The sequence below is a fragment of the Peromyscus leucopus genome, chromosome 3 (genome assembly GCF_004664715.2).
Source record: "Peromyscus leucopus breed LL Stock chromosome 3, UCI_PerLeu_2.1, whole genome shotgun sequence".
Lineage (NCBI taxonomy): Eukaryota > Metazoa > Chordata > Mammalia > Rodentia > Cricetidae > Peromyscus > Peromyscus leucopus.
The window spans coordinates 104,726,468-104,741,405 of NC_051065.1; the positions used below are offsets into that span (position 1 = coordinate 104,726,468).

The 14,938-nt window shown below is 51.1% G+C and overlaps 1 protein-coding gene across 1 annotated transcript in view; it reads left to right on the forward strand.

Annotated features, from left to right (window-relative positions):
* Positions 1 to 7,408, forward strand: part of Ruvbl1 (RuvB like AAA ATPase 1) — a 40,045-nt gene extending 32,637 nt beyond the window's left edge. Inside the window, exons 9-11 of the mRNA XM_028854233.2 lie at positions 3,232 to 3,334; positions 6,201 to 6,292; positions 7,054 to 7,408. Coding sequence (XP_028710066.1) covers positions 3,232 to 3,334; positions 6,201 to 6,292; positions 7,054 to 7,213 — 355 coding nt within the window. The 3' untranslated portion in view covers positions 7,214 to 7,408. The remainder of the gene's footprint in view (positions 1 to 3,231; positions 3,335 to 6,200; positions 6,293 to 7,053) is intronic.
* The last annotated feature ends 7,530 nt before the right edge of the window (positions 7,409 to 14,938 follow it).

A 14,938-nucleotide genomic window follows, 5' to 3' on the forward strand; every position in this document is an offset into this window, starting at 1 on the left:
TCTTAGGGGAGCCTGCCACCCAACTACCAAATAAATCACACGGAGTCTTATTCTTTCTTATAAATGCCCAGCCTTAGCTTTGGCTTGTTTCTTGCCAGCTTTTCTTAACTTAAATTATCCCATCTACTTTTTGCCTATGGGCTTTTAATGCTGTGGATAATGCTCATTGTTAATAAAAAAAGACTGATTGACCGGTAGCAGGGCAAGAATAGATTGGGCGAGAAACAGCCTGATGCAGAGAGAATGATGGAAGGAAGAAGGGCAGAGTCTGGAGAGTTTGGGGGAGACAGCAAGCTCCCACAGGACAAGCAGGGCATGTAGAAAATGAAGTAACAAGTCATGAGCCACGTGGCAAAGCATAAATAAAAATATGGGTTAATTTAAGTGTAAGAGTTAGCTAGTAACAAGCCTGAGCTATCAACTGACCATTCGTAAATAATATTAAGCCTCAGAGTCATTTATTTGGGAAGCGGCTGCCAGGTATTTGGGAACAAGCAGGTGGAACAGGAAACATCCAATTACACTTTTACCTTACTCTATTTCTGTATATCTTTTCCTTCTTTCTCTGTGACTTGCTCTGTAGCTAGGTGGCTGGCCTCAGATGTCCTTCTGCTTTTCTTTCTCCTCCCCCAGATTTCCCCTCCTATTTATTTATTCTTTCTGCCTGCCAGCCCTGCCTATCCTTTCTCCTGCCTTACTATTGACTGCTCAGCTTTTTGTTAGCCCAGTCAGGTGTTTGAGACAGGTATAATAACACATCTTTGCATCATTGAACAGATATTCCACAGCATAAACAAATGTAATACATCTTTAAGTAATATTCTACAACACTTAATAGCTTCTGAGTGGTCTTTTGGTTTAAGTTTTAGCTTTATGAACTCAACCATAAGAAGCTCAGGAACCACACTCATGTAAGTTCTGTTCTTTTGAGGGCTGCTGGAGAGGCACTTCATTTCTCACATACCTTTTTCCATTAAATTTCTTATGCTTTTATCATGTATGAATCCAAGATGATTTATAATGAGGCTGTGGAATTCTGAATATTTTTGTTCTTGGACTATTTCAACATGGCAGAGTTGAGATTTTTAGATGTCCTGAGACTCCACCCTCCCAAAAAACCCTCCCAAATAAACTCTAAGAAGAATTGAAAGGGAATTCAGTAACAAAAATTTAAATACCATTTTTAAAAGTTACTTTTCTTGAAAAGATGGTAACTATTGTAAGTACTGTGATTTGAATCCTGCTAAAACTTCATATTTTACAATTCTCCCTTATTATTTAAAAAAAGTGTTGCTGGCCTCAGATTCCTTGTATAGCTGATGGTAACCTAGAACTCTTGATCCTCCTGAGGCATGGTAGTGTAGTAATACAGGCTTGTACACCACACTCAGTCTTACATGGTGCTGGGCATCAAACCTAGGGTGCCATGCTTACAAGGCAGGCCATCGCTGAGCACACCCCAGTGCTAAAGCGTGCATTGACATATGTAGTAGTGATGCAACCATCACTACTATCTGTGTTTCCAAAACTTTTTTACAGACTCATTTATTTTTATCTGTGTCTGTGCACCACATCCATGCAGGAGCCTGTGGAGGCCAGAAGAGGGCACTGGATCCCCTGGAACTGCAGTTACAGACAGTTGTGGGCCACCACGTGGGTGCTGGGAACCAAACAACAGGTCCTCTTTAAAAGCAACCAGTGTCCTCAACCACTGAGCTGTCTACCAGCCTGTTTCCACCAGAACCTTTTCCTCACCCCCAAACAGGACTCATGTAGCCCTTACGTATCCAGTCCCATCTTCCCATTCAGACTGCAGTAGACGGCCACAGTAGACGACGACCGCAGTAGACAATTGCAGTAGACGACCGTGGTAGACGGCCGCAGTAGACTGCCGCAGTAGACGACGACCGCAGTAGCCTCTGATTTCCTTCTGTGGATGTGGCCACTTAATTTCCTGGAGTGCAGTTTGTCACCCATTGTCCTTTGGTGTCTGGCTTGTTTTCCTTAGTAGGTTTCAAGTTTATCCTGTGCTGCTGTACATCTTACTTCCATTTATTTTTATAATAAATATACACTGGTACTAAACTGCATTAGAAAGATTTCAAAATAGATGTTTGAATGTTTTTTTCTTTCTTGCTTGCATCCCTTTTCTTCTTCCTTCCTTTTTTGTGTGTCTGTGTGCGCATTCTCACACTCCCTTAGCGTCACACACTTGTGCAGGTTCTCTCTGCACCATATAGGTTCTGGGAACTAAACTCAGACTATTGGGCTTGGTAAGCAAGCACCTTTGCCTGCTGGACTGTGTTGCCAGCCCTAAAACGACATATTTTGATATTAACAAGTTAAAGTGGCATGCCTTATTCTTTCTTTTTTTAATCAGCTGTGGTATCTTTTGCAGCTGTGACTAGGGAGAGGTTAGGGAGGCTGATGGCCACCCGTGTTAGGATGGCCTGATGCAGAGCCACAGCTACTAAGCCCCCATGGCTGCAGCTGGGCCGGCCTGTAGGGCACCAGTGTCTGCCCAGCATGTGTCTGTCCCATCAGGCAGCTGGCACAGGCCTGGCAGGTTGGCAGGCTTCCTCTCCTGACTGTTGACAAGGGCTTGGCTAAGGGATAAAGAGAGAAACAAAGGATGTAATTGGACAATTCTCAGGAAGAAAAGAGTGAATGTTAGGGAAAACATTTGTGCCTCATTAGTAACCAAGGAAATGCAACTCAATCAAGGTGTTCCCCTTTCTCTTTTTCTAAATCACTAAAGCAGCAAACATTTAGGAATTCAAATGCTTTGCTGGCTATGGTGTTGGGCAACTGGGTCACTCATGTAGCTGTGCAGACTGGCGTAGTCATCCATTCCTTAGACCCTTATGCTGCTCAGGCATGGTGATAGTTTCAGAGGAAATAATTCATTAATATGTGCTGTCAAGTAAAATTAAGAATGGTTATTAAGACTGAAGCAACAGGCAAAACCAGAAAAATGCACACATTGGCAGTATAACTATAAAACACTCATTGAAGGTGTGGCAAATAGTTAGGGTTTTTTGGGTTTTGTTGTGTTCCATCTTCCCAAATTTTCTATTTTTGGGATGATGAAGCTGTTCCCCTGGGCCACCTGGCCCTGATTCTTGGGGATGCTAGTAACCTACTCTGTCCCAAGAGTGCCTCTACTCATGTGTCTGTTGTTCAGGATCTCAGAGTTCCTTGGGTAATGGGAGTGATTTTTGGCTCTTGCAGGGGCACTGAGGACATCACCTCTCCACACGGCATCCCACTGGACCTGCTGGACCGGGTGATGATCATCAGGACCATGCTGTATACACCACAGGAGATGAAGCAGGTAAGCCTCTGGACACCCCCCCCACCCCCCCCACCCCCCGCTTTTGCTCACCAGTCTGAGAAAGTCACAGTGTCCTTGTGACTCTGAAAGATGGGTCGTTCTTCTGAGTGGACATTCTGGGATGGGTTAGAACCTCTGCTCTCTGTGGGTCTGGTCCATCTATCTACTCTTGATGAGCTTGAGGAAAAGGGAAAAGAAAACATGGACTTAGCAGGGCAGTGGTGGCTCACGCCTTTAATTCCAGCACTCGGGAGGCAGAGCCAGGTGGATCTCTGTGAGTTCAAGGCCAGCCTGGTCTACAGAGCGAGATTCAGGACAGGCACCAAAGCTACACAGAGAAACCCTGTCTCAAAAAAAGAAAAGAAAAGAAAACATGGACTTAATGACCACCAGATGCTATCAGCCTCCAGAAGGGCAAGTATGATATAGTTGCCTGATATAGTAATGCACACCTGCCATGCCAACAAGATGAGGCAGGAGGATCACAATTTTGAGGTGTAGTAAGATCCTGTCTCAGAAGAAAACCACAACCTGGCAGTGGTGGCGCACACCTTTGATCCCAGCACTTGGGAGGCAGAGGCAGGCAGGCAGGCGAATCTCTCTTGAGTTCAAGGCCAGCCTGGTCTAGAGTTCCAGGACAGTGCCATTTAGGCATTCCTAAGTGGGCCTGGACTGTGGAAGAAACTAGCCAAGCATGAACCTGGGAGCCACCCAGTAAGCAGCACACCTCCATGTCTCTGCCTCAGTTCCTGCCTCCAGGCTCCCCCTTGAGTTCCTGGCCTGGCTTCCCTGGACGCTGTACTGTAATCTATGAGATGTGTAGACCTTTCCTCCCAAGTTGCTTTGGTCAGTGTCTTATCACAAATCAGAACAGCCCTTTCTCTGGGAAATGAGAGACCTACCTTTGGTTTTGAGGCATTGTCACTCAGGTTCCATTGAGATGGTGACAAAGAAGACCGTCTCCTTGCTTTGCAAAACTATCACATGCATTCTGTGAGATTGTGATGGGACAGGGCACCATCATCCTCAGCTGCTTTTTCATGGCCAGCCTCTAGGGTCTTTGACGACAGCTTTGTGATAACTAAGTGGTGGAGCTGGCCCCCTCCGGAGAAGCTCACCTTGGAGCTCCAGGTGAAGCTCCTCTGGAGTGCTCTGCCTCCCCTCATACTGGTGCTGTGACGGACAGGCCTGCTCAGGTCAGTCTCCAGGCTTCTCCCGGTGGCTTCCTGTCTGGGTCTCGCTTTGGCCTTAGTGGCTCCAGGGATCCCCTCAGCCTTTTGCTGGAGTTAAGGCAGGTTTTACATAGACAAGCTCAACTTAATGGGTGCAGGGTGCCCCTGGTGCTGACACCTCACAAACATCCCTGCAGGTTATTAAATGATTAAAGATCTCTTCCATGAGCCGCCTGTTCCCAAGCAGCTGAAGTAGGAGCGCCCACAATTGCTCCGGCCTGTTCTAGAGACAGTGAGAGCAGATATCCCTGGTATTATGGAAGGAAGCCAAGCCACAGATCCAGTCAGCAAAGAGATGATGCTGGCCCTCCCCTTGCCAGCCTCTGCCCTTCAGTCTTTGTATCTCTCTGGAGTTGGCAGACCTGGGGATGGGACCTAGGACCCAATGCATGCTGAGAACATGCCCTGCCACTGATGTACATACATCCCAGTCCCTCTTGCCGTTCCAGAAGACTCCTGAGCAGCCATTTTTGCTGTTGGCCCGAGGTCACGAGTCCTTGAGTCGTGTAGCTGGCTGCTGGAGCAGAGCAGGGGGCCATCCTTCCTAGCTTTCTTTCCATAGCTCTTGAGCTCACCTGGTGACTGCCCTGGGCTCCTCTGCTGTTGGACCTGATGGCTGAGCCTGTGTGTATATATGCTCACATCCTGACCCCTGAGGAGCACAGCAGACGGGTTTGTGGCCTCTGTGGTGTTTGGGACATGTTCGAACTAGTCAAGAGGTTTCCCCCAGTTCTGCTCTTACGGCCTTTTCTGGATAAAGGCAGCACTAGCAGTGGTGGCCCGTGAAGTGGCCACCTCTTAAGAATGCATGCCAGCCTGCTGACCTCAGCTCCAGGCTGCTGACGGTGACAGTGATGACTGCTGACCCCGGCAGAGTCCTGGGTTGTCAGGCTCAGCCGTCTCAAGCTTCCACACACCTTTTCTCTCTCTAGAGCCTGGTGCTAGGACTCAGTGTCTTCCAGTTCCTATGCCTCTACGCTGGCTGTTTTTACGGCTTTAATTTAAACAACGGCTCCTTGATATCTTGTTTACGAAGCTGCCAGAGTGAAAAATTCCTGTATTATATGAGGCTCGAAGTCCTCGAGTTATCTCGGCCCCGCAACACACAACATCATTATCCCGCTGGCCCTTATCACTCAGTGCTGCTGCGCCCGTGGGACCCCGTGCCACTGCTGCGGCATCTCCGCGGCTGCCGGCCGCCCCTCCAGCCTCCCCAGGAGCCTCAGTGCAACAAGCATTAGGCGCTTGATAGATTAGATATTTCAGCGATGTTAGGAGGCTGCTAAATCTCTTCAAGTAACTTTTTTGATTTATTTAACCATAGTATTTATCAAGCAAATAAAAAATGTCTTCTCTTGCTTGAGTGCTCATAAGTGATAGTGCCCAAGCTGGCAGGAGAGGTCGGAGCCTTGCGGGCAAAGCTAGGAGTGGTCCTAGTTTTCTGTAGCCATGGAGAGGGCCAGGGGAAGCTGTGAGCTGCACTGGACATGGGGGTCCCCCTGGTGTGACGTCATTCGGGTGGACTGTGGTTAGGGCGGGTTATCCCCAAAGATGCAGGCCAGCAGGGCTGGTGGCCATCAACAGGGCAGACACTGAACACAGGTGAGACACTTAACCGTGGTTTTTCTCCAAAGATCATTAAGATCCGAGCCCAGACAGAAGGCATCAACATCAGCGAGGAGGCACTCAACCACCTGGGAGAGATTGGCACTAAGACTACACTCAGGTATGGTACGCCAGGTAGCAGCCTGCTGGAACCCTTCTGCTGTGCCAAGGGCCTTCTGCAGGCATGAGTTCAGAGTGCCAAGGATCTAGAAATGAGTTTTAGAACTCAGTCTCCACAAGCCCCGGGCGGAGCCCACACCACTCTATTTCAGTTTCCCAGTAGAGCAGGGCCTGCCCTATCACCTTACCCTGGGTGGATTCCAGGTGTCTGGTGGACGCAGCCCGGGGATCAGCGCATGTGCTGTGTTCTCCAGGCTGTTCTGTCAGGGCTCAGAGGCGGTGACTGGAGAAGACAGGAGGTAGTTCTTCAGGCCCTGAGCCCTCCTGTGCCCCTTGAGTATGTTGCTCTTGTTCCTGGAGTAAAGGAAGACATTGTCAGCTGTTTGATTGAATGTTCAGTGATGGAGTTTTCACGTCTTGGGCCAGCATGAGCTTCTGGTCGCTGGTTGATTTCTCTGCGTGTTCAAAGTCCCCATCTAAGTTGGCACTGTCTGCCCTGGCAGGGTGTGTGTGCATCATAGTGTGAGTCTGTCAGCAGAAATGGAGTCACCTCCTTGGCAGATTCGAGAAGAGCACTGTGTCTGTCCCCTGCCTCCTGGTGTCCCTGTCTCAGTTGTGATGGGCGGTGGAAGTTCCCCTTTGCTGTCCTCACCCTGGGCTCACTGCAGCTGGACTGCTGCAGCCATGCGGCAGTGCCCATGCTGCCTGCTGATTTGGGGCTCCCTTCAGTGGCCCCATCTTGACCACTGTGCTGTGCTGTAGGTATTCGGTGCAGCTGCTGACCCCAGCCAACCTGCTGGCGAAGATCAACGGGAAGGACAGCATTGAGAAGGAGCACGTGGAAGAGATCAGCGAACTCTTCTATGACGCCAAGTCCTCTGCCAAGATTCTGGCTGATCAGCAGGACAAGTACATGAAGTAACATTGGGTTTGGAGGTGCACCCAGAGGACAGACCCCACACCGTGGACAGAGCTGGAGTCAAGCATGCTTTACAGTGTTGCTGGCTCTGTGTGGAAACATTCTTTCTGAGTTAGGAAACCTCCGTGGCTGCTTGGAAGGAACCCCTTCCCACTTGGCTTGTTTTCTAATAAAACTGAATAGGTTATTTTGATGATACCTCTCTTTTCATGTTTGTACTTACTGTGTGTGTGTGTGTGTGTGTGTGTGTGTGTGTACTTGGCAGGTGCCTGTGGGGGCCAAAAGATGGCATCAGAGCCCCTGGAGCTGGAGTTACTATAGGAGGTTCTGAGTTCTATCCCCAGCACAAAACAAGGTTATTTATGCATGGCACATACACAGGAATTACAGACCAATTTAGATTTACAGCTACTGTGGCGTCAGTGCAGGGCGTTGCTGGGACAGCAGTCTGCAGTAGGGCAGCACGTTTGTCAGCGTTGAGAGCGCTGTTGGGATGTCACACCTCGTCTTCCTCTCAGACCTGGACAGTGACGGGGGTAACCCTTGGGCATTCAGAGCCACACAAGTCTGCAGCCCATCTTGGCAGGTACTTTCAGTAGGACACTTCTGCTGTGACCCTCAGCTCCTGGCCAAGGCTGCCATGTCTGGGACATTGTTCATGCTTCCTGTTCTGTGCTGGGCTCTTTTGAGTGAAGTCGCTCTGTGCTGACCACACTTGGGTTTAGAACAGCTGTGCCTCTTCCAGGCTGTTAGGTTACCGTGATTTGGGAGTCTGCATGAGGACCGACCATCTCACTGCTTACCTGCTTAGTTACCGTCAGTGTAGACTCATGGGTAGGTAGTTTGCACATTGGGTACCTTGTCTTGAGTTAGTCTTGCTATGTAAACCAGGCTGGTTTTGAGTTTGGGGCAATCCTCCTGCCTCTGCTTTCTGAGTACTGAGATTATAAGTGTCATCATTCTCGGTGTGACATCATTTTGTCCTCATGAGGCCAAATCGCCTGCCCAGCCAGCAGGAGAAATTAGATTTGCGTTCAGCTTGGCTAGAGCCTGCGCTGGGAACTGTGTGTCTGGACTTGATACCCAGCAGTAGCTGAGGATCTGACCTTGAGCAGGTGAGGCTGCAGGGTAGACTGAGGCAGGTGACGGCTGAGTCAAAACCTTCACAGCACCTGATCAGGATAGAAACAGTGGCAGTAGTGGTGGGTTGGAGATGTTCTTGTACAGCCCTCGGCACCTGCTCTCCAGAGCTTTCAGTGAGGACTTGTTTTTCCTAGCCACAGCCCCTTGGCCCTGCTCCTTCTCCCTCATCTGAGCTGTGACTGTGCCTGAGGAGGGGGGGACCATTCTCTGATAGGAGGGAGATGGTCTGGCTAGGTGGCAAGGTTTGGTTATTTTAATTTTCCTCTCTTTTCTCCAGCAAGGCCTGTGATTATTACATTAATCTTACAGGCGAAGTTTTTATGGCCCATCCCTCGCAGACTGTGAGAAGTTTCTCCATCCATTCCCAGGCGGGCAGCAGACCCTGGTGGGGAGAAAGTATTTGTTACATCTTATCAGGCTGACACACAATCTAACAACAATTACAGCAGCCCCATTTTTCCCACTAGTTCAGCTCCAGCTTGAAAAATTGTTGTAATATTAAAGTCAGGCAGGATGGGGGCTGGTCACAGGAGGTGGCCACTATCCCAGCTCCGGGCCAGGCTCCTGGAAGCCACTCCTTGAGCTGCTTGGTGGCTGAGTAGAAGCTTCTGCCCCTCATTCCAGGTGCAGTGCCGGTCCCCAAGTGGCCTCCAGGCGAATGGTTGTCCTCAGCTTTGCAGACACCTCACCTCTTCAGGTTGCCTTCAACCCTAGGCTGATTCAGAGAATATCTGGGTTTTAAGAAAGAACAGAACTTGCTTTCTCACACCAAAAAGTGATGGGTCAACAAGCCTTAGCTAAGAAAATGGAGTTGCAGGCAGAGGGTGGGAGTTACACCCTGTAGACCCTGAGTCAGCCCTGGTTGGGCAGCTGGCCATGTCTGAAAAGGCCCTGCCAAGCCGGAGTGAGGCTCTGAGGCCACAGGCACGATGTGACTAGGGTTCAGAGAAGAATGCCCAGTTCTTGGCTCTTGTTGCTAGCGGAGGTCAGAGTTTGTCAAACAGGCGCAAGCTTAGGTCCAGCCTTCTGCGTTTGGATGCATTCCTGGTTGTTCTCTGGTTTCCAGAAATGGCTCCGCCAGCTCCTAGAAAGGAGCTATGGTATGACCTAGTCTCAGCCAGACAAGTCAGCTCTCCTTTGGGATCCTGAGAGATGCACACTGTTCTCCCATCCCAGGTTGCAAGTGACCTGGGGATGATGCGGGTGACCTGCGGCAGGGCCGGGCAGTGGGAAATGCGGGCTGGCAGGGCTGGCAGTCGCCCGCTGGCCCTGTCGCCCTCCCCGTCAGTCGGCGCCGCGCGGTGATTAATGGCCGGGCGAGGCGCGCGTGCGGCCGTCAGCGCGATGGATGTGGCTGTCAGGCCGAGCGTCCGCGCTGACCCCCGGCCCCAGCCCGCGCGATCAATGGGCGGCGCGCGGCGGGCGAAGGCTGGGCCGGCGCGATAAGATGGGCCGATGCGCGCCCGCCGATTGCCCGCTCCGTCACCCGCCGTCACCGGCGCCGTCACGCCGCCCGCGCGCGGGTCGGCGCCGTCAGCACGCGTGATTAATGGGGACGCGGGCGGGGGGTGCGGCCCAGAACCTTGCAAAGGCTTGCGGACCCTGAGTGGCACGGCCCGAAGCGCCCCCGTGTGGCCACACACGCAGCCTCCGGGTCGAGAAAGCCTGTGGGAGCGCTTAGGTGCGGGAGGAGCACTTAAAAGGAGGCATCCATCCATCCGTCCATCTGTCTGTCCGTCCATCCATCCATCATCTATTTCTATCATCGATCATCTATCTATCTATCTATCTATCTATCTATCTATCTATCTATCTATCTATCTATCTATCTATCTATCTATCTATCTCATATATCCATCCATCCACCATCCATCCATCTATCTAAGGCAGGGTCTCACTATGAAGGCTTGGCTGACCTGGAACTCTCCATGTAGAGCAGGTGGCCTCAAACTCACAGAGATCTCGCTGCCCCTGGAGTGCTGGGGTAGAAATGTGCTGTACTCCCACCCTGATATGTTTTTTGAACGGATAATTCTGCGGTAATTCTGAATTGGTGCAGAGTTTGAATGTATCAAAAGGGTATGGGATGATGGTGTGTTTCACCTCTTGTTCCCTCTGTGCAAGCCACTTCAACACTCAGCCCATTTCCTGGTGAGCTAGAGGTGGAAGAGATTAGGGAAGGAAGGTGCTGTCCATCCCAGGTTCAGCCTCCTTTGACTTCACAATGGGCCGTGGTTCCCTCATCCCAAGTGATGGGAGAATTCCTATCCTTGCCTAGAGTTCCAGATCTGCTTGTATTCTCTCTCTCTTTTTTTTTTTTTTTTTTTTTTTGGTTTTTTGAGACAGGGTTTCTCTGTGTAGCTTTGCGCCTTTCCTGGAACTCACTTGGTAGCCCAGGCTGGCCTCGAACTCACAGAGATCCACCTGGCTCTGCCTCCCGAGTGCTGGGATTAAAGGCGTGCGCCACCACCGCCCGGCTTGTATTCTCTTTTAAACCTCCATACAGTAAAATCCCAAAGCCATAAGTGAGCCATTGTGAGCTCTGACAAAGGAAATCTACCTAACTCCTATGAAGGAGGTTATTCACTAAAAAATTCCATAACCTCCCCCACCCTGCACCCACACAAAGGCACACCAGCATTGGGCTGTTGCTAAAGTCCCTTCTCTAGGGGAGAATAAATGATGTCTACCCACTTTCTCCTGGGGTCCCATTGACAAACTAAACTCCACCCAAGACCATGAATTTATTGGTCTTACAGAGCAAAGCGCAGGGATCATAGGCAGGGGTGTAGGTACCTTAAAGCAGCCACACTGGAAATGTGCACCAGCAGAGATGGTAACTCCTCCCATGGCGTCATAGATGGAGCCTCCTCCCTCTTTCCCACCTATGTCCTCTAGTGCCTCTCAGAGCTCCTGAGGCCCACAGGGTAGAATTAGAGCAAGATTACATACAACTTGTTGGGAGGGATGGCTGAGGGTCCCAGGAGCTTCCTGGCCCCTTGGAAAAGGGAAGGTCAACCATCAACAAGCCTATTTGTGATGACCTTTATCCAGCAGGTCCAGACAAACTCCTTAAGATGGAGGCAGTTTTTCTTGGAGGAGTCTTGTACAACAGTTGTGTGGTGGTTTGGAAAAAAAAAAAAATGGCCCCCAAAGGGAGTGGCCCTAATGGGAGGTGTGGCCTTGTTGGAGTAGGTACAGTCTTGTTAGAGGCAGGGCTTTGAAATCTCATATATGCTCAAACCAGCCCCAGTGAGCCAGACCACTGCCTGCCTACCAAGATGTAGAATCCTCCAGCACCATGTCTGCCTGCACACTGTCATACTCGCAGCCGCCATGCTGCCCCATGATGATAATGGACCAAACCTCTGAAACCGTAAGCCACCATCTCAACTAGATGTTTTCCTTTATAAGAGTTGCCATGGTCACGGTGTCTCTTCGCAGCAATAGGAACCCTAAGACAAGCTGTTTCTGGCCCACATGAGTGCTGTGGTTGAAAGGGGTCCTCCTTTTTGAGTTGGCTCTTTTCATTCAGGGCAGTATATGGCTATCACACCATCTACTTATCAGGTGACCGACCACTCATGGTGGTTTGGCTCTCCCATTTCCCATGGTCTTCGTTAAGGTTTTTCTTGCTGTGAAGACACCATGACCACAGCAACTCTTATAAAGAAAACATTTAATTGGGGTGGCTCACTTACAGTTTCAAAGGTTCAATCCATTATCATCATGATGGGGAGCATGGAGGCGTGGAGGCAGACCGTGCTGGAGCTGAGAGCTACATCTTGACCAGAAGACGGCAGGAAGTCTACAGACAGTCACACTGGGGGAAGCTTGAGCAAACGAGACCTCAAAGCCTGCCCCCATGGCGACACACTTCCTTCAACAAGGCCACACCTCCTAATAGTACCATCCCCTTTGGGGGGCATTTTCTTTCAAACCACTACACCCATGCATATAAGAATTGGGGGGAGGGGCTGGAGAGATGGCTCAGCAGTTAAGAGCACTAGCTGTTCTTCCAGATGATTTGGGTTCAATTCCCAGCACCCACATGGCAGCTCACATCTGTCTGTAACTCTCCTTCAAGGGGATCTGATTCCCCCATACAGATATACTTGCAGGCAAAACATCTGTTGTATATAAAATAAATAATTAAAAAAATAATTGGGTAGAGGTCATGTCATTTAGTTCTGAAGGGATTGCCAGACCTTCCTAGGTGCATTGTTATGCCCTTCTTGCCCACTACCCCCGCCTGTGCGTGTGTGTGTGTGTGTGTGTGTGTGTGTGTGTGTGTGTGTGTGTGTGTGTGTGTGTAAGAGGGGATACAAGGAAAGTCTCACTGTGTAGTGACCTGGAACTCAGCAAGACCCATCTGCCTCTACTTCTGGAGCAATGGAATGACAGGTGTGTGCCAGCACACTGGCTCCTTGCCTGCTCTAGCCATGAGCAGTAATGGACCCAATTCTTGCTTTTTGTTTTTCCTCCACGGGGTATCGTAGGGGTTTTTCTGATCTAGTGTACACAGACTGTCCTCTGGTTCCTTTATGGAGGAAAAAGCTGTTGCCAGCCCACCCACAGACATACCACTGTGGAGACAGTAGCCAAGGCTGGCCTCAAACTCATGATCCTCCCGAGCCTTGTGAACACTGGGGTGTGTCATCAGGCCTGCTCCAGCCCCTCTGATGGACTGTGGGTGTTTTTAAGTCTTACTGAGGTGGGCTTTGAAGGATGGACAGGAGTCTGTCAGGCAGGCGGGGAACACAGGTGCCAGGCTTGGTAGGCACTGTAGAAATGCTCTTGTTGGGGTGTGAGCTTACAGGGTGGACTCAGCTTCCATTCCATTTCCTCCACAAGGCTTTTTGCTGGTACAATGCAATACCAGAATTGACCTCAGGTTTCAGCCACAATGAGGCGGGCTGGCCAGCAATGATGCTCCTGCAGCAGTTGAGACCAGAGCCTGGTGAATGCTGAGGTCCAGGCTGGGTTTTTGCTACCACTAAGAAGCATGCTCTTCCCCAAGGCCTGAGCCACCGTACAGAACAGAGATGAGACTGTGTCTTCCCTGGACTCTCCTGAGGCTGTCATCCAATCCAGCCAGGGCAGGCTGGGCTGCAGGGAGGCAGTTGGAAGATCGGAGTGTAGGAACAGGGCTACAGGGAGCACAGGGAACCCTGGTGCAGCAAAAGGGTGTCCTCTCGCTCAGTCCACTGTGGTGGGGAAGTCGAGGCAGCAGGGGTTTGAAGCAGGTGGTCGTACTGCATCATCAGTCAGATGATTGCCCCTGCTCAGCTAGCTTTCTCCTTGATCAGTCCAGAACCCAGCCAATGAGTGAAGCCCTCGTTTAGGGTGGGCCTTCCTGCCCCAACTAATGAAGGAAACCCCTCACAGGGACAGAGGTGAACCTCATCTAAATAATCCTTGGCATGAATCCCCACAGGTTCCTTTCCCCGGTGATTCTAGGGCCTGTCAAACTGGTAGACCTGGACCCTTGTCTATGTCATCTCAGCTAGGTCCCAGCAGAGGTACCTGGAGGACACCAGCAGCCAAGCAGCAGGAAGGGAGCCTCGGACAGAGGCCAAGCCTGGCATGTCAAGCCAAACTGCTGCTGTAATCAGGGCTCTGTTAACTCCCAGACAGGCTGGCTCTGGCAGATGTAGCCTCCAGTGCCCAGGCAGCAAGAGGTTCAGGCCCTCCCTGGAATGGGAGGTTTTCTAGAAGCCAACAGTTACCTGCTGCCCGGACCCCAGCACCTCCAACCATGCGCCTGTCTTAGGCTTCTGCAGTTCTGTGGCTGGTGGGTAGGAGAGTGAGAGTGCAGGGCAGAGCTGGCTGCCCACCATGTCTGAGCAGTCTCAAGCAGTGATGCTGAGGCCAGGCTTGGACAGTCAGGCTAACCCTAACCCACCCACCAAGCAGTCCTAAGGGAGAGCCTGCCTGGCTCAGCATAGCAGAGAAATGTCCCAAAGCTGTACAGAGCAGCATGTGCAGGGAGCCTGATGAGTACACCCTCTCGGTCCTGCCCGAGAACTGCTGTCACCTGTCCCATGGGGAACTAGGGAAGCACCAGCCAGGCTGATGAGGGTACAGGGCACAAGGCCTGTCACTTGTATGGGCGTGTAAACAGGAAGCTTCTGGCAGGCCCGTTCCAGGTCACCTGTCCCCATCAGGCTCTGGCCAGCCCAAACACATACTCTGCTTTGCCTGCAGGTCTGGTGCCAGAGCAGTCTCAGCCAGGCCAAGCCTCCCTGTGACCAGCTGTGCTCTGGACCTGGACCATTAGAGCTACAGGTGCCCACCAGCTTGTGCCACCTCCCTGGCTTGGGCAGCCCGCTCCAGTAGCCTTTAGGACCCAAGTGCACACTGTTGTCCTGGAAGCCACAGCCTCAGCCCTGCTGGTGCACAGGGCTTCCACTGCCCCAGGCCCATGCTTCCCGGGAGTGGGAGCCCAAGGAGAGGAGGTGGCAGGCAGCACTTGGTAGAGCAGCTCCCAGAGATATCACAGGTCCACTGGTAACCATGGCACATCGCCAACACTCCCGAACAAGTCCTCTGCTCTCAGTGGCAGTCAACACAGATGACGAGGCA